The following is a 21655-nucleotide window of genomic DNA, read 5'->3' as shown; positions in this document are numbered from 1 at the left end:
CAACCATAGGCGTGTCCATCCCTAATGCGGCCGCCCCTTTCCCCTCTCAGTGGGCGTGGCCCCCCGCCCTCCTCGCGCGCCGATTGGCCCTTCCCCACCGCTGTGGGCGTGGTTTCCGCGCCGCTGGGCGTGGCCCCGCTGACTCAGCGCCGCCATGGCGGCGGCCGCTCCCGCCCGGGCCTGACGCGGCTTCCGGCGGCCATGGCGGCGGCGGCGGCGGCGGGCCCGGGCCCGGCCGAGGCTCCCGCGGCCGCTCCGGAGCTCAAGAGCCGCTTCCGCACCCGCGAGGGCTCGTACCGCCTGCTGGGCCCCGCCGCCGCCGCCACCGCCGCCGCCGCCGCCTCCTCCGCCCCGGGCGGGCCCGCGCCGCCGGGCCCCGGGGCGCTGCCGCCGGTGCGGCTGTCCGTGGTGCGGCTGGCGAGGAGCCGCAGCCCGCCCGGAGGAGCCGCCGAGCGCAGCCGCGTGTGCTGCAACCTCGGCCGGGAGCTGCATTTCTACGGAGGGGCCGGAACCGGGGGACGCGGCAGCCGCAGGGTAACGGGGGGAGAACCGGGAGGAACGGGGCGATGAACCGGGAGAGAACCGGGAGGAACGGGGGAATAACGGGGGAGAACCGGGGCGAGAACCGGGAGGAACGGGGGAATAACGGGGGGATTGAGGGGCAAAGGTGACCCCGGGGTCGGTGACAGTGACCCCAGGACAGTGACAGTGACCCCCGGGTCGGTGGCAGTGACCCCAGGACCCTCCTGACAGCCCCTTTGGTGGCCACCGGGGGTGACATCCCCTGGCAGTGACAGTGCCACCCCGCCGGTGGCAGTGCCAGTGACAATGACAGTGACAGTGACAGTGCCACCCCGCCGGTGGCAGTGCCAGTGACAATGACAGTGACAGTGCCACCCCGCCAGTGACAGTGACCCCGGGACCCTCCTGCCAGCCCCTTTGGTGGCCCAGGGTGGGCACAGAGTCCCTGAGGAGCACCGAGGGTGACATCCCCTGGCAGTGGCGGTGGCAGTGCCACCCCACCAGTGACAGTGACAGTGCCACCCCAGCAGTGACAGTGACCCCAGGACCCTCCTGCCAGCCCCTTTGGTGGCCCAGGGTGGGCACAGAGTCCCCAGGGCCTGTGGGGGTGACATCCCCTGGCAGTGGCGGTGCCACCCCACCAGTGCCAGTGACAATGACAATGACAGTCCCTTCGGTGGCCCAGGGTGGGCACAGAGTCCCTGAGGAGCACCGAGGGTGACGTCCCCTGGCAGTGACAGTGACAGTGACAATGCCACCCCACCAGTGCCAGTGACAATGACAGTGACAGTGACAGTGCCACCCCAGCAGTGACAGTGACCCCAGGACCCTCCTGCCAGCCCCTTTGGTGGCCCAGGGTGGGCACAGAGTCCCTGGGGAGCACCGAGGGTGACATCCCCTGGCAGTGGCGGTGGCAGTGCCACCCCACTGGTGCCAATGACAATGATAGTGACAGTGACCCCGGGACCCTCCTGCCAGCCCCTTTGGTGGCCCAGGGTGGGCACAGAGTCCCTGAGGAGCACCGAGGGTGACGTCCCCTGGCAGTGGCGGTGGCGGTGCCACCCCAGCAGTGACAGTGACCCCAGGACCCTCCTGCCAGCCCCTTTGGTGGCCCAGGCTGGGCACAGAGTCCCTGAGGAGCACCGGGGGTGACGTCCCCTGGCAGTGGCGGTGGCGGTGCCACCCCGCCGGTGGCAGTGCCCGTGTCCCCGTGTCCCCGCAGGCGCTGGACCTGCAGCGGCCCATCGACAAGCGCGTGTACAAGGGCACGCAGCCCACGTGCCACGACTTCAACCAGTTCACGGCGGGCGCCGAGACGCTGGCGCTGCTCGTGGGCTTCTCGGCCGGCCAGGTGCAGTACCTGGACCTGGCCAAGAAGGACAGCGCCGGGCGGCTCTTCAACGAGGAGGTGAGGGGACACTGGGGACACCGGGGACGCCTCGGGGACACCGGGGACGCCTCGGGAGCCACATGGGGCCACCAGGAACCCTCCCGGGGCCACCAGGAACCCCTCGGGAGCTACATGGGGCCACCAGGAACCCTCCCGGGGCCACCAGGAACCCCTCGGGAGCTACATGGGGCCACCAGGAACCCCTCGGGAGCTACATGGGGCCACCAGGAACCCTCCCGGGGCCACCAGGAACCCCTTGGGAGCTACATGGGGCCACCAGGAACCCCTCGGGAGCTACATGGGGCCACCAGGAACCCCTTGGGAGCTACATGGGGCCACCAGGAACCCCTTGGGAGCTACATGGGGCCACCAGGAACGCCCCCGGGGCTACCAGGAACCCCTTGGGATCGCCCATGGGACCATGAGGAACCCCTCAGGAGCCACATGGGGCCACCAGGAACCCCCCTGGGGCCACCAGGAACCCCCCCCGGGGCTACCAGGAGCCCCTCAGGATCCCCCATGGGACCACCAGGACATCCTTAGGGCCACCAGGGCCACCAGGAACCCCTCAGGATTCCTTACGGGACCACCAGGACATCCTTATGGCCACCAGGGCCACCAGGAGCCCCTCAGGATTCCTTACGGGACCACCAGGACATCCTTATGGCCACCAGGGCCACCAGGAACCCCTCAGGATTCCTTACGGGACCACCAGAACATCCCCAGGGCCACCAGCAACCCCGTGGGACCCCAGGAACCCCTTGGGAGCCCTGTGGGACCACCAAAACCTCCGCAGGACCACCGGGAACCCCTCGAGATCCCCCCCCCCCTCCCCCGGCGCCCTTTTAACCCTTCCCCTCCCGTCCCCCAGCGCCTCATCGACAAATCCAAGGTCACCTTGGTCAAGTGGCTACCGGACACGGAGCGGCTGTTCCTGGCGTCCCACGCCAGCGGCCACCTGTACCTGTACGACTCGGAGCAGCCCTGCGGGGCCACCAGCCCGCAGTACACGCTGGTCACGCAGGGCGAGGGCTTCAGGGTGTTCTCGTGCAAGAGCAAGACGCCGCGGAACCCCCTGCTGAAGTGGGCCGTGGGCTCGGGGCCGCTGAACGAGTTTGCCTTCTCGCCGGACGGGCGCTCGCTGGCCTGCGTCAGCCAGGACGGCGTGCTGCGCGTCTTCCACTTCTCCTCCATGCTGCTGCAGGGCATGATGAGGAGCTACTTCGGGGGGCTCCTGTGCGTCTGCTGGAGCCCCGACGGCCGCTACGTGGTCACCGGCGGCGAGGACGACCTGGTCACCGTGTGGTCGTTCGCCGAGGGCCGCGTGGTGGCCCGCGGGCACGGCCACAAGTCGTGGGTCAACGCCGTGGCTTTCGACCCCTTCACGCCGCCCCCGCCGCCGCCCCCCGACGGGCAGGGGGACGGGCAGGGGGACACCCCCGAGGACCCCCCGAGTGTCACCTACCGCTTCGGCTCGGCCGGCCAGGACACGCAGTTCTGCCTGTGGGACCTGACCGAGGACGTGCTGGACCCTCGGCCGCCCCCTCCCCGCGCCCGCCCCGCCGCCGCCGCTCCCGGCGACCCGCCGCCCTCCGTGCCGGGGCTGCCGCGCTCCCTGTCCCGCTCCAACAGCCTCCCCCAGCCCGGGGGGGGTCCCCAGATCTCGCCGCGGGTCCCCCCGGTGCTGAGCGCGGGGCGTTTCGCCACGCTGACCCTGCGCGACCCCCGCGGCATCCCCGAGAAGGAGCACAAACGTTACCACAGCCTGGGCAACATCAGCCGCGGCGGGGGCAGCGCCGAGAAAGCCCCCCCGGGGGGCGGCCCGGGGGGGTCGCGGGGGTCGCTGGACATGGGCAAGGTGTTGGGCACGGCGCTGTGCCCGCGGCTGCACGAGGTGCCCCTGCTGGAGCCGCTGGTGTGCAAGAAAATCGCCCAGGAGAGGCTGACGGTGCTGCTGTTCCTGGAGGATTGTATCGTGACCGCCTGCCAGGAGGGGCTCATCTGCACCTGGGCGCGGCCCGGGGTCTCTGTGAGTCTGGGGAGGGGTCTGCGAGGGGATTTGGGGGAGTTTAGAGGGGATTTGGGGGGTCTCGGAGGGGATTTGGGGTGCCAGGAGCTCCAGGTTTGTATCGTGACCGCCTGCCAGGAGGGGCTCACCTGCACCTGAGCGCGGCCCGGGGTCTCTTGTGAGTGTGGGGAGGGGTCTGCGAGGGGATTTGGGGGGTCTCGGAGGGGATTTGGGTTGTTTGAGGGGGGATTTGGGGTGATTTTGAGGGGATTTGGGGTGCCAGGAGCTCCAGGTTTGTATCGTGACCGCCTGCCAGGAGGGGCTCACCTGCACCTGAGCGCGGCCCGGGGTCTCTGTGAGTCTGGGGAGGGGTCTGCGAGGGGATTTGGGGGGTCTCGGGAGACATTTGGGGGGTTTAGGGTGGATTTGGGGTGATTTTGGGGGGTCTGGGATAGGGTTTGGGGTGCCAGGAGCTCCAGGTTTGTATCCGGCCAGGAGGGACTCACCTGCACCTGGGCGCGGCTGGGGGTCTCTGTGAGTGTGGGGAGGGGTCTCCGATGGGATTTGGGGGGGTCTCCGAGGGGATTTGGGGGGGTTTAGATGGGATTTTGGGGGGTTTTAGAGGGTTTAGAGAGGATTTGGGGTGATTTAGGGGGGGGATTTCGGGGTCCCTGCAGCACCAGGACCATGTCGCGATAGTCTGTCGCGACAGGCTCGTCTGTCCCGGGGGTCCTCGTGAGTCTGGGGGTGTCCGGGAGGCGATTTGGGGTGTCCGGGATGGGATTTGGGGTGATTTAGAGGGGATTTGGGGTGTCCGGGAGGCGATTTGGGGTGATTTAGAGGGGATTTGGGGATGCCCGGGATGAGATTTTGGGGGACAAATCGCGGATTTTGGGGACGGGCGTGGCCTTGGGGGGGGATCCCCCGGGTGTCCCCGCGGTGACGTCAGCAGGGAGTGGCGTGTGTCCCCTCCCCCGGTGACACCGCTGTCCCCTCCCCCCCCGCAGGGCCTGTCCTCGCAGAACGGCGGCTCCCCGAGTGGCACCGTGGTGTAGCTGTCACCTGCTGTCACCTGCTGTCACCTCCCGGGTCACCCGTGTCGCCCGTGCCACCCGCCAGGACACGCGTCACCTGCCGTGTCACCCGTGTCACCCTCCAGGACGCGCCCGTGTCACCCGCGGGTGTTGTCACCCTCGGGGTCACCCGCGTCACCCCCAAGGACTCCCGTGTCACCCGCAGTGCCACCCCCGTACTACTGAGCCCCCCCCCCCCGGCGCTGTCCCCGCGGTGTCACCGCTGTCCCCAAGGGTGGCACCCCCCTCCCCCCCCCGTGCCTTCGTCACTTTATTGTCCCCGCGGGGCCACCGCGCCCCCCCCCCCCCTTATTTATACTAAAGAGACTTTTTTGGCACCCGGGTGGCACCGGCCTGGCCGGGGGGAGGGGACAGCGAGGGGACAGCGAGGGGACAGCGGGGACACGCCGCGTGGCACTTGGGGACAGAGCGGGGACACACCGGGTGGCACTTGGGGACAGAACAGGGTGGCACCGGTGACACGGGGATGGACTGGGGACACTGGTTGGCACTTGGGGACAGAGCGGGGACCCTGGGTGGCACTTGGGGACAGAGTGGGGACACGCCGGTGGCACATGGGGACAGTTTGGGGACATGCCGATGGCACGGGGATGGACTGGGGACCCTGGGTGGCACTTGGGGACAGAGCAGGGACGCGCCAGGTGGCACCTGGAGACAGAGCAGGGACACACCTGGTGGCACTTGGGGACAGAGCAGGGACACGCCTGGTGGCACTTGGGGACAGTTTGGGGACACGCCGGTGGCACGGGGATGGACTGGGGACACCGGGTGGCACTTGGGGACAGAGCAGGGACGCGCCTGGTGGCACATGGGGACAACTTGGGGACGCGGGGACAGTTTGGAGACACGGGAGGTGGCACAGGAGGACAGGCTGGGGACGCGGGGGTGGTGGCACTGGGGACAGTCCGGTGACAAAAGGGGTGGCACAACCAGGCACTTTAGGTACACGGGGGTGGCACGGGGACAACTTGGGGACACGGGGGTGGCACAGAGGGGACAATTTGGGGACACAGGGGTGGCACGGTCTGGGGGCACGGGGGTGGCACAGAGGGGACAATTTGGGGACACGCCGGTGGCAGAAACACAACTTTATTCTCGTCCTCTCCCCCCCCGGGGGGCGCCACGAACGGGGGGGGAGCAAACTGGGGAGGGGGCGCCCCCCGGGGGGTCAAACTGGGGAGGGGGCGCCCCCCTGGGGAGTCCATTTTGGGGGGGGGCATAAATAAGGGGGGGGTCCTTAGTGCAAACGTCCCTACAAATAAATTACTAATGGGGGGGGCCCCCCACCCTTTTGGGGGGGGGTCGGGGGGGCCCCCACCCTTTTTGGGGGGGGTCGCATCCCGCTGCCCCTCGGGGAGGGTCATGGGGGCACCGGGGAGACCCCTCCCCAAATTATTGGGGTGGGGTGGGGAGGGGGGGACACACGCTTGGGACCCCCCCGGGGGGGGGTGGAGTGGTTTTTTGGGGGGGGGGGGCGGATTTGGGGACCCCCCCCCCTCGAGTGCCCGGTGGGATTTTTTGGGGGGTGGTCTCGGATTTGGGGGGGGGGGGGGGGGTCCGGTGGGATTTGAGGGGGAGATCTCGGATTTGGGGACCCCCCCCCAGTGCCCAGTGGGATTTTGAGGTGGGGGGGTCCCGTGATTTTGGGGGGGGGAGGGTCTCGGATTTTGGGGGGGGTCTCTGTACAGGTTCCCCCCTCCCCCTCGTGGGAAAGGGGGGGTCAAGTGCAACAAAGGGGGGAGGGGATACCTCGGGGACACCTCGGGGACACCCCGGGGACACCCGGAATTAGGGGGGGGTCCCGGGGGGCGCGGCGGGGGGGCGCAGGCCGGCGGCGCAGAGCAGCAAACAGTCCTTGGTGGCACCGGCGTGTGGCACCTGGGGACAGCGACACGCTCAGGGCGCCGCGCAGGTGGCACCGTCACCACGGTCACCGCCGTCGCCGCCGTGCCACCCTCCGGATGGTGGCACCCCTCCCCTCCCCTCCCCTCCCCCCCCCCGCTGTTGGGGACACGGGGACACGGGGGTGGCACCGCCCCGGGGGTGGCGCTGGTGGCGGTGCCAGCGCTGGTGGCGGTGCCCAGGGTGGCCCGGCCGAGCTTGTCCCCTCGCCGGGGCTGGTGGCCCGGCCTGGGGAGGTGGCCCTGGGGACATGGCAGTGGCAGGGGGTGGCTCTGGGGACAAGCCAAGCCTGGGGGTGGCAGGGACAGGGGTGGCCTTGGGGACATGCCCGGGGTGGCGGTGACACGGGTGGGGGTGGCACAGGTGGGGGTGGCATGGGTGGGGGTGGCAGGGGGTGGCCTTGGGGACATGCCCAGGGTGGCGGTGACACAGGTGGGGGTGGCAGGGGGGTGGCAGGGACAGGGGTGGCCTTGGGGACATGCCCGGGGTGGCGGTGACACGGGTGAGGGTGACACAGGTCAGGGTGACAGTGGCAGGGGGTGGCAGTGACAGGGGTGGCAGTGGCGGGGATGGCAGGGGGTGACAAGAGGTGACAGAGGATGGCAGTGGCAGGGGATGGCAGGAGGTGACAGAGATGGCAGGGGGTGACAGTGGCAGTGGCACAGGTGACACGGGTGACACAGGTGACAGTGACACAGCCTCACTCACGTACCCGGGCCCAGAGCAGCAGGTGCCAGGACAGGGGGTGGCAATGGGTGGCAGGGGGTGACAGTGGCAGTGCCAGGGGGTGGCACAGGTGGCACAGGTGACACAGTGACAGTGACATACCCAAGCCCAGAGCAGCAGGTGCTGGGACAGGGGGTGGCAGTGGGTGACAGGAGGTGGCAGTGGGTGGCAGTGGCAGTGGCAGGGGATGGCAGGGGGTGGCACAGGTGACACGGGTGACACAGTGACAGTGACGCAGCCCCACGTACCCGGGCCCAGAGCAGCAGGTGCCGGGACAGGGGCAGCCCCAGGGGGGAGCGGAAAAGCCGGGGGGGCTGCGGAGAGAGCACAGAGCGTCAGCCCCCCCAAAATCACCCCAAAAACCCCCAAAATCACCCAAAAAAATCCCCAAAATCACCCCCCCGAACCCGCCCTTACCTCTGCGGGGGGGGCCGCGATGGGGGGGGGCTGCCCCACGCCTCCTGCAAGGGAAATTTTGGGGGGGGGGGGTTGGTCAGGGTTGGACCCCCCCCCCCAAAAATACTGGGGAACCCTCTTTTGGGGTTTCCCCCCCAAAACACCCCAAAATATTTTGGGGAGGCGGCGAGGCCCCTGGGGGAGGGGTTCGGGGGGACCCGAGGAATTTGGGGGGCTCCTGGTGAATTTGGGGGGGGGGGTCTGGAGGGTGTTGGGGACACCCGGGGTGGGTTGGGGACATTCCCGGGGTGTCCCCATGGATTTTGGGGACATTCCAGGGGTGTCCCCATGGATTTTGGCGGGGGGGTCACTGGGATTTTGGGGACATTCCAGGGGTGTCCCCATGGATTTTGGGGGGGGTCCTTGCCTTGCAGCGGGGGGGGGCCGGGCCCGGGGGGGTCCCTGGGATTTTGGGGACATTCCGGGGGTGTCCCCATGGATTTTGGGGGGGGTCCTTGCCTTGCAGCGGGGGGGGGCCGGGCCCGGGGGGGTCACTCTGCAGCCGCCGCAGTTTCGCTTCCAGTTCCAGGTTGCGGCTCTCGGCCTCCTGCAGGCGCCTGGAGGGAGGGGACAGTTGGGGACACCGCGGGGACACCCCTGGGGACACCCCCGGACCCCCTCAGACCCCCCCCCCCAATGGCCGCGGGGTCCTCGTCCCCACCGGGGGCAGCGGTGTCACCTCCCCGGTGCCGGCTGTCACCCTGGTGTCACCTCGGGGTCCCAGGTGTCCCCTCCCGGTCCCGCTGTCCCCTCGCTGTCCCCTCCCGGTCCCGGTGTCCCCTCCCGGTCCCGGTGTCCCCTCCCGGTCCCGCTGTCCCCTCTGTCCCCACGCTGTCCCTTCCTGGTCCCGCTGTCCCCGCGGTGTCCCCTGTCCCCTCCCAGTCCCGCTGTCCCCTCCCGGTCCCGCTTTTCTCTCTGTCCCCGCGGTGTCTCCACTGTCCCCTCCCGGTCCCGCTGTCCCCCCGCTGTCCCCACGCTGTCCCCGCTGTCCCTTCCCGGTCCCGCTGTCCCCTCTGTCCCCGCGCTGTCCCCACTGTCCCTTCCCGGTCCCGGTGTCCCTTCCCGGTCCCGCTGTCCCCTCTGTCCCCGCGGTGTCCCCGCTGTCCCTTCCCGGTCCCGTTGTCTCCTCCCGGTCCCGCTGTCCCCGCGGTGTCTCCACTGTGCCTTCCCGGTCCCGCTGTCCCCTCGCTGTCCCCGCGGTGTCCCCGCTGTCCCCTCTGTCCCCGCGATGTCCCCACTGTCCCCTCCCGGCCCCGGTGTCCCTTCCCGGTCCCGCTGTCCCCTCTGTCCCCGCGGTGTCCCCGCTGTCCCCTCCCGTACCGGGCCAGCCCCTGCCCCGCCGCCCGCAGCTTCCCGAGCTCCCGCTCCAGCTCCTCCCGCCCGCGCCGCTCCTTCGCCAGCGCCTCCCGGAGCTCCGGCACCGACACCGGAACCGGCACCGGCTCCGGCACCGGCACCGGGACAGCGCCCGGGACCGCCGGGACCGCCGGGACCACCGGGATCACCGGGACCGCCGCCGCCACCTGCGGGAACCGCGTCTGTCTGGGGATTCCCGGGATTCCCGGGATCCCCCGAACCGGGCACTGAACCCCGGGATCCCCCGAACCGGGCACTGACCCCTCCCGGGATGTCCCGATCCGGGCACTGACCCCTCCCGGCATTCTCGGGTTCCCCCGAACCGGGCACTGACCCCTCCCGGGATGTCCCGAACCGGGCACTGACCCTTCCCGGGATGTCCCGAACCGGGCACTGACCCTTCTCGGGATTCCCGGGATCCCCCGAACCGGGCACTGACCCCTCCCGGGATCCCCCGAACCGGGCACTGACCCTTCCCGGGATGTCCCGAACCGGGCACTGACCCCTCCCGGGATTCCCGGGATCCCCCGAACCGGGCACTGACCCCCGACATCCCCCGAACCGGGCACTGACCCCTCCCGGGACCCCCGGGATCCGGGACCCCTCCCCAGGATCCCCTTCCCCGCCCGGCGTCGGCACCGGAATTCCCGAAATTCCCGAAATTCCCGGAATTCCCGGGATTCGCGACCCCTCCCCAGCAGCCACCGACCCCTCCCCGAGTTCCGAGACACACCCCCCCCCCAAATCCCCCTCCCCACGTACCGGCGGGGCCCGGGGGGGCTCCGTGCCCGGGGGGGGCGTCCTGGGGGGGTCCGGGGGTGGGGGAGCCGCTTTCTGGGGGGGGGCGGCCGTGGGAGGGGGAGACCCTTGGGGTGCAGGGACCCCTTTTTGGGGGGGCGCTGCCGGGGGGGGCCCCGCGGGTTGGGGGGGAGGGGCTTTTGGTGGGGGATGGGATTCTTGGGGGGGTCCCCCCTTGGGGGTGGGGGGGGGCACTTTTTGGGGGGGTGTTCCCGTGGGCGGGGGGGGCCCCGAGGGTGGGGAGGGCCCTTTTTGGGGGGGTCCCTTTTGGGGGGGAGGTCCCGTGAGTTCAGAAGTCCCCGTGGGTGGGGGGGGTCCTTTTTGGGGGGGCCCCTCCATCGGTGTCGGGGTCCCCGTAGGCGGGGGGGGCTCTTTTTGAGGGGGGGCTCCCGGGGGGGTGCCCTGGGATGGGGGGACCCCCGTGGGTGGGGGGGTTCCGGTGGGTGGGAGCACCCCCGGGGGTGGGGGCGTCCCCCTGCGCGGGGGGGTCCCTATGGCCAAGGGGGTCCCGGTGCCCGGGGGGGTCCCCGACTCGGGGGGGGTCCCCCACTCCCCCTCCAGCTCCATGGCCGTGTCCTGGTCCCACTCCTCATCCTCCTCTTCCTCTTCCTCCTCTTCCTCCTCATCCCTAAAACCGGGGCGGGGGGCACGGGGGGGGGAGGGAGAGGGGGGTGGGGTCACCTGGAGCCCCCAGCCCCCCCCCATTTCCACTGCACCCCCAATGACACCACCCCCACCCCATTCCTCCCCGCCCCCCCCCCCCTCCACTCCTGGTGCCCCCCCGGTGCCCCCCCCGGTCCCCCAAATCCCCCTGTTCCTCTGACCGCCCCAGACCCCCCCAAATCCCTGTGACCCCCCCCAGACCCCCCCTCCGGTCTCTCTGACCCCTTCTGACCCCCCAGATCCCCCCCAGACCCTCTGACCCCCCGTGCCCCCCCCGGTCCCTCTGACCCCCTCAGACCCCCAGACCCCCCCTGTCCCTGTGACCACCCAGACCCCCCGGTCCTTCTGGCAGCCCCCCCCCCCCAGTCCCTGTGACCCCCTCAGACCCCCAGTCCCTTTGACCCCCCCGGTCCCCCAGACCCCCCGGTCCCTGTGACCCCCCCCAGTCCCTGTGACCCCCCCCAGTCCCTGTGACCCCCCAGACCCCCCCGTGCCCCCCCAGTCCCTGTGACCCCCCAGACCCCCCCGTGCCCCCCCAGTCCCTGTGACCCCCCCTGTCCCCCCCGTGCCCCCCGGACTCACTCGCGCTCGGCGCGGGCGTACGAGTACCCCACGAACGGGAGGTGCAGCCCCAGCTCGGGGGGGTCCCCCGGCTCCCCCAGCAGCTCCTGGGGAGGGGGGGACACGTTAAATCTATCCCGGGTCTGTCCCGGGTCTGTCCCGGGATTATCCCTGGTTTATCTCAGGTTTATCCCAGACCTATCCCAGGATTATCCCTGGTTTATCTCAGGTTTATCCCAGATCTATCCCGGCTCTATCCCAGGTTTATCCCAGACCTATCCCGGGATTATCCCTGGTTTATCTCGGGTTTATCCCAGATCTATCCCAGGTTTATCCCCGATCTATCCCGGCTCTATCCCAGGTTTATCCCGGGCTTATCCCAGCATTATCCTGGGTTTAGGCCCGGGTTTAGCCCCTCGTTCACCGGCTGGCTCAGGCAATCTATCCCGGATCTATCCCGGGTCTATCCCGGCTCTGTCCCGGGTTTATCCCCGGGTCTGTCCCGGGTTTAACCCCTCGCTCACCGGCTGGCTCAGGCAATCTATCCCGTATCTATCCCCGGTTTATCCCGGCTCTGTCCCGGCTCTGTCCCGGGTTTATCCCCGGGTCTATCCCGGGTTTAACCCCTCGCTCACCGGCTGGCTCAGGCAATCTATCCCGTATCTATCCCCGGTTTATCCCGGCTCTGTCCCGGCTCTGTCCCGGGTTTATCCCCGGGTCTATCCCGGGTTTAACCCCTCGCTCACCGGCTGGCTCAGGCAGTCTATCCCGTATCTATCCCTGGTCTATCCCGGATCTATCCCGGGTCTATCCCGGCTCTGTCCCGGGTTTATCCCCGGGTCTATCCCGGGTTTAACCCCTCGCTCACCGGCTGGCTCAGGCAATCTATCCCGGATCTATCCCGGGTCTATCCCGGCTCTGTCCCGGGTTTATCCCCGGGTCTATCCCGGGTTTAACCCCTCGCTCACCGGCTGGCTCAGGCAATCTATCCCGGATCTATCCCGGGTCTATCCCGGCTCTGTCCCGGGTTTATCCCCGGGTCTGTCCCGGGTTTAACCCCTCGCTCACCGGCTGGCTCAGGCAATCTATCCCGTATCTATCCCCGGTTTATCCCGGGTCTACCCCGGCTCTGTCCCGGGTTTATCCCCGGGTCTATCCCGGGTTTAACCCCTCGCTCACCGGCTGGCTCAGGCAATCTATCCCGTATCTATCCCCGGTTTATCCCGGCTCTGTCCCGGCTCTGTCCCGGGTTTATCCCCGGGTCTGTCCCGGGTTTAACCCCTCGCTCACCGGCTGGCTCAGGCAATCTATCCCGTATCTATCCCCGGTTTATCCCGGGTCTATCCCGGCTCTGTCCCGGGTTTATCCCCGGGTCTGTCCCGGGTTTAACCCCTCGCTCACCGGCTGGCTCAGGCAGTCTATCCCGTATCTATCCCTGGTCTATCCCGGATCTATCCCGGGTCTATCCCGGCTCTGTCCCGGGTTTATCCCCGGGTCTATCCCGGGTTTAACCCCTCGCTCACCGGCTGGCTCAGGCAATCGTCCAGCACGTCGAAGTTGGAGGTGTCGGCGGCGCCGGCGGCGCTGGGGGCGAAGGGGGCGGGGCAGCGGCGGAGCGCGCGCCAGCGCAGCCCCGCGAACAGCGGCAGCGCGCGGAAGTCGCGCGCGCCCCCGCGGCCCAGGCGCGCGCCCGGCGCGCACAGCAGGCCCCGCACGAGCGCGCGCGCCGCCGCCGGCACCGCCCGCGAGCCTTCGGCGCCCTCCTCATCCTCACCGTCACCGTCACCGCCACCGGCGGCGGCGTCCTCCGGCAGCTGGAGGTGGTCCTGGGGACGGGGCGGGCAGGTGGGCAATGGCGCCCTCCCAGTAACGACCAGTACCGGCCCAGTGCCGACCAGTGTCCCCCCAGTGCCGACCAGTGTCCCCCCAGTGCCGACCAGTATCTCCCAGTAACGACCAGTGTCCCCCCAGTGCCGACCAGTATCTCCCAGTAACGACCAGTGTCCCCCCAGTGCCGACCAGTATCGGCCCAGTGTCCCCCCAGTGCCGACCAGTACCGGCCCAGTGTCTCCCAGTGCCGACCAGTATCCCCCCAGTGCCTCCCAGTGCCGACCAGTATCGGCCCAGTGCCCCCCAGTGCCGACCAGGCCCTCCCACTCCCTCCCAGGATTGCCCCGGTCCCTCCCAGTGCCCCCTCAGTCCATCCCAGTCCCCCCCCCCAGTCCCTCCCAGCACCCTCCCAGTATCCCCCCACTCCCTCCCAGGATTCTCCCAGTCCCTCCCAGTCCTTCCCAGTCCCCCCAGTGCCCCCCAGTCGCTCCCAGTCACTCCCAGTCCTTCCCATTCCCCCCCCAGTATCCCCCCAGTCGCTCCCAGTCCTTCCCATTCCCCCCCCAGTATCCCCCCAGTGGCTCCCAGTCGCTCCCAGTGCCCACCTGGAAGTGCAGGATCTTGGCGTAGGTCTCGAGGACGGTGTCGGCGAAGAACGGGGGTCTCCCGTAGAACATCTCGTAGGCCAGGACCCCCAGCGCCCACCAGTCGCACTCGGGGCCGTAGGAGCGCGAGGGGTCCTCGACGGCCAGCAGCATCTCGGGGGACAGGTAATCGGGGGTGCCCACGGCCACCGCCGAGCGCACCTGGGGACAGCATCGGGGACACTGGGGACACTGGGGACATTGTGGGACACTGGGGACAGTGGGGGCAGTGGGGACACTGGGGACATTGGGGACACTAGGGACAGTGGGGACACTCGGGACAGCAGGGACACTGGGGACAGTGGGGACAGTGGGGACATTGGGGACAGTGGGGACAGTGGGGGCATTGGGGACAGTGGGGACAGTGGGGACATTGGGGACAGTGGGGACAGTGGGGACATTGGGGACATTGTGGGACATTGGGGACAGCGGGGACACTGGGGACACTGGGGACAGCGGGGACACTGGGGACACTGGGGACAGCGGGGACAGTGGGGACATTGTGGGACATTGGAGACACTGGGTACACTGGGGACATTGGGGACAGTGGGGACATTGGGGACACTGGGGACAGCAGGGACATTGGGGACAGTGGGGACATTGGGGACACTGGGGACAGCAGGGACATTGGGGACAGTGGGGACACTGGGGACACTGGGGACAGTGGGGACAGGTAATCGGGGGTGCCCACGGCCACTGCCAAGCGCACCTGGGGACAGCATTGGGGACACTGGGGACACTGGGGACATTGGGGACACTGGGGGCATTGGGGATACTGGGGACAGTGGGGACAATGGAGACAGTGGGGACAGCAGGGACATGGGGACACTGGGGACACTGGGGACACTGGGGACAATGGGGACAGTGGGAACATTGTGGGCAGTGGGGACACTGGGGACATTGGGGACACTGGAGACAGTGGGGACATTGGGGACATTTGGGGACATTGTGGGACACTGGGGACATTGGGGACACTGGGGACATTGGGGACACTGGGGACAGTGGGGACATTGGGGACATTGGGGACAGGGCGCTGAGGCCCAGGGAATTCTCCAGGTGCTCATAGGGTTGAGCTCTGGGTCCCCCCCGTGTCCTCCCGTGTCCCCCTCTTGTGTCCCCCTCTTGTGTCCCCACCGTGTCCCCCCCGGTGTCCCCCCCGGTGTCCCCCCCAATGTCCCCCGGTGTCACTCACGGTGCCATCAGGCCCCAGGCGCAGGCAGGACCCGAAGTCCCCAAGCCGGATGTGTCCCCAGCGGTCCAGCAGGATGTTGTCGGGTTTGATGTCCCTGCGGGGGTGGCCTTTGTCACCTCCCCCCGTCATGGTCCCCAGACCTCCCCTCCTCCAAGACCCCCCAGTCCCCCCCGTGTCCCTCCTGTTGTCCTGCGTGTCCCCTGTCCTTCCACGTCCCTCGATGTCCTCCCTGTGTCCCCATGTCCCCACATCCCCTCGATGTCCCCAATGTCCCCATGTCCCCAATGTCCCCAGTGTCCCCAGTGTCCCCATGTCCCCAGTGTCCCCAATGTCCCCAGTGTCCCCAATGTCCCCAGTGTCCCCAGTGTCCCCATGTCCCCAGTGTCCCCATGTCCCTACCGGTGCACGTAGCCCAGGCGGTGCACCGAGTTGATGGCCATGTCCCCAATGTCCCCAATGTCCCCATGTCCCCAGTGTCCCCAGTGTCCCCATGTCCCCATGCCCATGTCCCCAGTGTCCCCTGTCCCCTGTCCCCACCGGTGCACGTAGCCCAGGCGGTGCACCGAGTCGATGGCTGTGTCCCCATGCCCATGTCCCCAGTGTCCCCATGTCCATGTCCCCATGCCCATGTCCCCAGTGTCCCCATGCCCATGTCCCCAGTGTCCCCAGTGTCCCCGTGTCCCCATGTCCCCACCGGTGCACGTAGCCCAGGCGGTGCACCGAGTCGATGGCTGTGTCCCCATGCCCATGTCCCCAGTGTCCCCATGTCCATGTCCCCATGTCCCCATGTCCCCATGTCCCCAGTGTCCCCTGTCCCCTGTCCCCACCGGTGCACGTAGCCCAGGCGGTGCACCGAGTCGATGGCCATCACGAGCTCGGCCAGGTAGAAGCGGGCCATGGCCAGCGGCAGCCGGTCCCCGAACTTGCTGAGCAGCGTCAGGAGGTCACCCCCGATGTAGTACTCCATGACCAGGTACTGCGGGGACACGGGGACAGCTTGGGGACATGGGGACATGGGACAGCTTGGGGACATGGGGACAGCTTGGGGACACGCGGACATGGGACAGCTTGGGGACATGGGGACATGGGACAGTGTAGTACTCCATGACCAGGTACTGCGGGGACACGGGGACAGCTTGGGGACAGTACAGGGACACGGGGACATGGGGACAGTGTAGTACTCCATGACCAGGTACTGCGGGGACACGGGGACATGGGGACAGCTTGGGGACAGCTTGGGGACACGGGGACATGGGACAGTGTAGTACTCCATGACCAGGTACTGCGGGGACACGGGGACATGGGACAGCTTGGGGACATGGGGACAGCTTGGGGACACGGGGACATGGGGACAGTGTAGTACTCCATGACCAGGTACTGCGGGGACACGGGGACAGCTTGGGGACAGTACAGGGACACGGGGACATGGGGACAGTGTAGTACTCCATGACCAGGTACTGCGGGGACACGGGGACAGCTTGGGGACATGGGGACAGCTTGGGGACACGGGGACATGGGACAGCTTGGGGACACGGGGACATGGGACAGCTTGGGGACATGGGGACATGGAGGTGACACGGGGGATGTTGAAGTGACATGGGGAGCACAGAGGTGGCACAAGGGACATGGAGGTGACACGGAGGTGACACAGGTGACACGGAGGTGGCCCGGGTGACACGGAGGTGGCCCAGGTGACACGGCTGTCCCCTCACCAGGCACTGCGGGTCCTGGAAGGCGAAGTGCAGCCGCGTGATCCAGCGCCGGTCCCCGCGGGCCAGCACGTCCCGCTCCTCGCGGAAGCACGACACCTGGCGACAGCGACAGCGACACGGCTGCCACCTGCGCGGCCACCTGCGCGGCCCCGCCCACACCACCCTTGTCGCCGGCGTCCCCTCGGTGTCCCTTCATCCACAGCGCCACCCCCCGCCTGCGTCCCCATGTGTCCCCCGAGTGTCCCCAAGTGTCCACAACTGTCACCAAGTGTTCCCACGTGTCCCTTGAGTGTCCCCAGCTGTCCCCAACTGTCCCCAAGTGTCCCCCGAGTGTCCCCGAGTATCCACAACTGTCCCCAAGTGTCCCCACGTGTCCCCCGAGTGTCCCCAACTGTCCCCAAGTGTCCCAACACATCCCGTGTCCTCCGCATGTCCCCGAATGTCCCTGAGTGTCCCCAAGTGTCCCCAACTGTCCCCAACTATCCCCCTCGTGTCCCCGCGTGTCCCCCTCGTGTCCTCGTGTGTCCCCCCAGTGTCCCCCACGTGTCCTTACTCATCCCCCGCGTGTCCCCACTGTCCCCCTCTCTCCCCGCTGTCCCTGCTGTCCCCTCTGTCCCCACTGTCCCCGCTGTCCCCTCTGTCCCCCGCTGTCCCCTCTGTCCCCCTCTGTCCCCCTCTGTCCCGTCTGTCCCCCGCTGTCCCCGCTGTCCCCTCTGTCCCCGCTGTCCCCGCTGTCCCCTCTGTCCCCTCTGTCCCCGCTGTCCCCGCTGTCCCCCTCTGTTCCCTCTGTCCCCGCTGTCCCTGCTGTCCCCCTCTGTTCCCCTCTGTCCCCTCTGTCCCCTCTGTCCCCGCTGTCCCCTCTGTCCCCTCTGTCCCCCTCTGTCCCCGCTGTCCCCTCTGTCCCCGCTGTCCCCGCTGTCCCCTCTGTCCCCGCTGTCCCCTCTGTCGCCGCTGTCCCCTCTGTCCCCGCTGTCCCCTCTGTCCCCGCTGTCCCCGCTGTCCCCTCTGTCCCCGCTGTCCCCTCTGTCGCCGCTGTCCCGACCTCTCCGCGCCGCAGCATGTCCCACTTGTTCATGATCTTCATGGCGTAGATCTGCCCGCTCTCCTTCATCCTCACCACGGCCACCTGCGGGGGGGCGGGGGGGGTCACCGGGGCTGGCTGCCACCCGCCGTGTGCCCCGGTGTCCCCGCGGTGTCCCCGCGGTGTCCCCGCGGTGTCCCCGCGGTGTCCCCGCTGTCCCCTGACCTCGCTGAAAGCGCCTCTCCCGATCACCTTGAGGATCTCGAAGTCGCCGCGCTGCAGCTGCAGCTCCTGGACCCGCGCGGCCACCGGCTCGGCTGGGGGGGCAACCGGAGCGGGGGGGTCAGGGGCCACCGGGGGGGGGGGGACAGAGACCACCGGAGGGGTCAGGGACCACCGGGGGGGCAACCGGACAGGGGGTCAGGGACCACCGGGAGGGGGCAGGGACCACCGGGGGGGCAACCGGTCCGGGGGGGGTCAGAGACCACCGAGGGGAGGGTCAGGGACCACCGGAGGGGCAACCCGACCTGAGCGGGGTGGAGGTCAGGGACCACCGGGAGGGGCAGAGACCACCGGGGATGGCAACCGGAGCGGGAGGGTCCGGGACCACCGGGAGGGGGGGGGGGTGTACAGGGACCACCGGGAGGGTTCAGGGACCACCGGGGAGGAGGGTCAGGACCACCGAGAGGGGGCAGAGACCACCGGGGGGGGGGGGGGGGCAACTGGACCGGGGAGGGGGGGGGTCAGGGATCACCGGGGGGGGGTATTTGGGGGAGTAGTTTAGGGTTTGGGGGCACAAACACCGATTTGGGGGGGGTGTCTGGTGTTTTTTGGGGGCGATGGGATTTTGGGGGGGGGGATGGTGGGAGGGGGACAGGAGGAGATTTGAGGGGGGGGGTTGTTTTTTGGGGGGAGAATTCCAAGGAATCTGGGGGGGGGGGTTGGAGAGAGAACCACAGGGAATTTTTTTGGGGGGGGGGGGGTTTGGAGAGAGAACCCCAGGGATTTTTTTTTTTCGGGGGGGGGGGGCGGGAAGTGAAGCGGGGGGTGGGAAGGGAGGGTTCCGGGGGAGGGGGGGAGGGGAGAGGGGGGTGTGACAGTGCGGGGGGGGGTTTGTGACACCCTGGGTGCCGCGGGGGGGGGGGCGGCCGCGCACCCGCAGCCCATTTATGGCCGCGCAGCGATCGGCGCCCGCGGGGGGGGGGGAACCGGCCCGCCGTGCCCAGAAAAGGAGCGGCGCCGCCGGGCCACCCCCCCCACCCCCGGGCCCCCCCCCGGGCCACGGCGGCCGAGCCCCCCCACCCTGAGACCCCGACAAAGGGACCCCCCCACTGCCCCCCTGAATGACCCCGGCGGAAGAACCCCCCCCCGCCCAAAAACGGGACACCCGACATCGGGACCCCCCCATTGCCCCCCCCCCCCCGAAATGACCCCGGGGTCCGGACCCCCCCCCACCATAAAAAATGACCCCGGGGTTCGGTGTCGCCCACCCCCGCTTCCACCCGCCGGTACCGACCGGACCCGGACACACCCCCGGCCCGGTGCCGGTTCAGAGACCCCCCCGCCCCCTTCCGCCCCCCCCGGGATCCCACCGTGTCCCCCCCCCCCCCCCCCACCGCAGGACCCCCGGTACCGGCCCGCTCGGCCCTGCTCCCGGACCCCGCCCCGAACCGGAGCGGAGTCCCGGGCCCTGCCTGCCCGAACGGTCCCGGTGCCCCCCGCCCGTGACACCCCCGGGCCCGACCCCCCGGTTCTGGACCCCCGCAGTCCCGAGCCCCCCGAGCCCGGTTCTGAGCCCCCCGAGCCGGTTCCGAAACCCCGAGACCGGTTCAGAATCCTCCGGGCCCGGACACCGCCGGTCCTGGAGCCCCCCGAATCCCAAACCTCTCGGTCCCGGACCCCCCAGGCCCGGACCCCGGTCCCGGAACCCCCAATCCCGAACTTCCCGGTCCCGGAACCCTCAATCCCGGACGCCCCCCGGTCCTGGACCCCCACAATTCCGAACTTCCCGGTCCCGGAACCCCCAGTCCCCTCTCCACTCCTGTCCCGGATCCCTCTCCTCAATCCCGGCCCTCGGTCCCGGCCCGCCCCGGTCCCGGAACCCCAAATTCTGGACCCCCCCCCGGGTGCCGAACCCCTCCCGGTTTCGGACCTCTCGGTCCCGGACCCCCCCAGTCCCGGACCCCCCCTGTCTCATACCCAGGCCCCCCCTCCCGGTCCCGGTACCCCCCAGCCCGGACCCCCCAATCCGAACCCCCCGTTCCCTGTCCCGGACCCCCCAGTCCGAGCCCCTCTCCCGTTCCCGTCCCGGTCCCGGTGCCCCCCGGTCCCGCACCCCCCAATCCGAACCCCCCGTTCTCGGTCCCGGACTCCCCCAGTGCGAGCTCCCGTTCCCGTCCCTGTCCCGGTGCCCCCCGGTCCCGAACCCCCCCCCAGTCCGAGCCTCCGTTCCCGTCCCGGTCCCGGTGCCCCCCGATCCCGAACCGACCCCCCCGTCTCGGTCCCGGTCCCGGTGCCGGTCCCGGTGCCGGTCCCGGTGTCCCCCAGCCCGGAAATCCGAGCCCTCCTCCCGTTCCCGTCCCGGTGCCGGTGCCGCCCCCAGCCCGGACCCTCAGTGCCGGTCCCGGTGCCCCCCCCCCCCCCCCCCCAGCCCGAACCGGGCCCCCCGTTCCGGTCCCGGTGCCCCGCTGTACCCCAGCTCAGAAAGTCCCGGACGTGTCTGTCGCTGTCGCTGTCGCCGTCGCCGTCGCCGTCGCCGTCTCTGTCGCCGCCGCCGCGGGCGGTGTCCCCGGTGGGCCCGGGGGGGTCCCGGTTGTTGAGGCGGTGCCGCAGCCCCCCCGCCAGCCCCAGCAGCAGGTCCAGGAGGGTCTCGAGCCCCAGCGCCCCCCGGCCCAGCGCCAGCGCCCGCAGCCGCTCCCGCCGCCCCGGGGGCGCCGCCATCGCCCGGCCCGCACCGGGGAGGCTCCGCCGCCACCCGGGCACCGGGGCCGGGCGCGCCCGGGCGCCTCCCCCCGCCCGGCACCCGCCCCCCGACACCGGGGGGAACGGGGAGGGGGTGGGGGGGGGGGCGCGGCCCCGGAGGCACCTGCGGGGTTGGGGGGGTGGAAGGGGGAGGGGGAGGGGGTGGGGACCCCCACACCGGGACCGGGACACCCACACCGGGACCGGACCCTCATACCGGCACCGGGACACCCACACCGGGACCGGGACCCTCATACTGGGACCGGGACACCCACACCGGGACCAGACCCCCAGACCGGGACCGGACCCTCATACCGGGACCGGGACCCTCATACTGGGACCGGGACACTCCCACCGGGACCCCCAGACCGGGAATGGGACCCCCATACCGGGACCGGACCCCCAGACCGGGACCGGGACCCCCAGACCGGGAACGGGACCCCCATACCGGGACCGGACCCCCAGACCGGGACCGGGAACCCCAGACCGGGAACGGGACCCCCATACCGAGACCGGACCCCCAGACCGGGACCGGGACCCTCATACAGGGACGGGACCCTCATACTGGGACCGGGACACTCCCACCGGGACCCCCAGACCGGGACCGGACCCCCAGACCGGGACCAGAACTTCCACACAGGGACCGGGACCCCCAGACCGGGACCGGGACCCCCCTACCGGGACCGGGACACCCATACCGGGACCGGGACCCCCAGACCGGGACCGGGACCCTCATACTGGGACCGGACCCTCATACTGGGACCGGGACACTCCCACCGGGATCCCCAGACTGGGACCGGGACCCCCAGACCAGGTCCG

At 69.8% G+C, this 21655-nt stretch overlaps 2 protein-coding genes and 1 long non-coding RNA gene across 3 annotated transcripts; 1 reads left to right on the top strand and 2 right to left on the bottom strand.

The window, feature by feature from the left end:
• The first annotated feature begins 201 nt into the window (after window positions 1–201).
• Window positions 202–5062, top strand: DMWD (DM1 locus, WD repeat containing). The gene is made up of 4 exons (XM_053933122.1): window positions 202–534; window positions 1745–1930; window positions 2784–3941; window positions 4928–5062. Exons 1-4 carry the CDS (start codon window positions 202–204, stop codon window positions 4973–4975), a joined length of 1725 nt encoding a protein of 574 aa, XP_053789097.1. The 3' UTR covers window positions 4976–5062.
• A 1025-nt stretch (window positions 5063–6087) lies between these two features.
• Window positions 6088–8105, bottom strand: LOC128782667 (uncharacterized). Its single transcript, XR_008428869.1, has 3 exons — window positions 8060–8105; window positions 7891–7956; window positions 6088–6892 (listed from the first exon to the last, which is right to left on the bottom strand). It is a non-coding gene; the product is annotated as an uncharacterized LOC128782667 (long non-coding RNA).
• A 30-nt stretch (window positions 8106–8135) lies between these two features.
• Window positions 8136–20815, bottom strand: DMPK (DM1 protein kinase). The gene is made up of 13 exons (XM_053933119.1): window positions 20569–20815; window positions 18101–18192; window positions 17897–17980; window positions 16855–16950; window positions 15970–16118; window positions 15143–15236; window positions 13912–14112; window positions 13000–13302; window positions 11498–11583; window positions 10217–10880; window positions 9419–9621; window positions 8558–8655; window positions 8136–8164 (listed from the first exon to the last, which is right to left on the bottom strand). Exons 1-13 carry the CDS (start codon window positions 20813–20815, stop codon window positions 8136–8138), a joined length of 2346 nt encoding a protein of 781 aa, XP_053789094.1.
• Between the last annotated feature and the right edge of the window lie 840 nt (window positions 20816–21655).

The sequence above is a fragment of the Vidua chalybeata genome (assembly GCF_026979565.1).
Source record: "Vidua chalybeata isolate OUT-0048 chromosome 35 unlocalized genomic scaffold, bVidCha1 merged haplotype SUPER_35_unloc_1, whole genome shotgun sequence".
Taxonomy (NCBI): domain Eukaryota; kingdom Metazoa; phylum Chordata; class Aves; order Passeriformes; family Viduidae; genus Vidua; species Vidua chalybeata.
The sequence above is the reverse complement of the archived record's forward strand: the minus strand, read 5'-3'. Positions and strand labels throughout refer to the sequence as shown.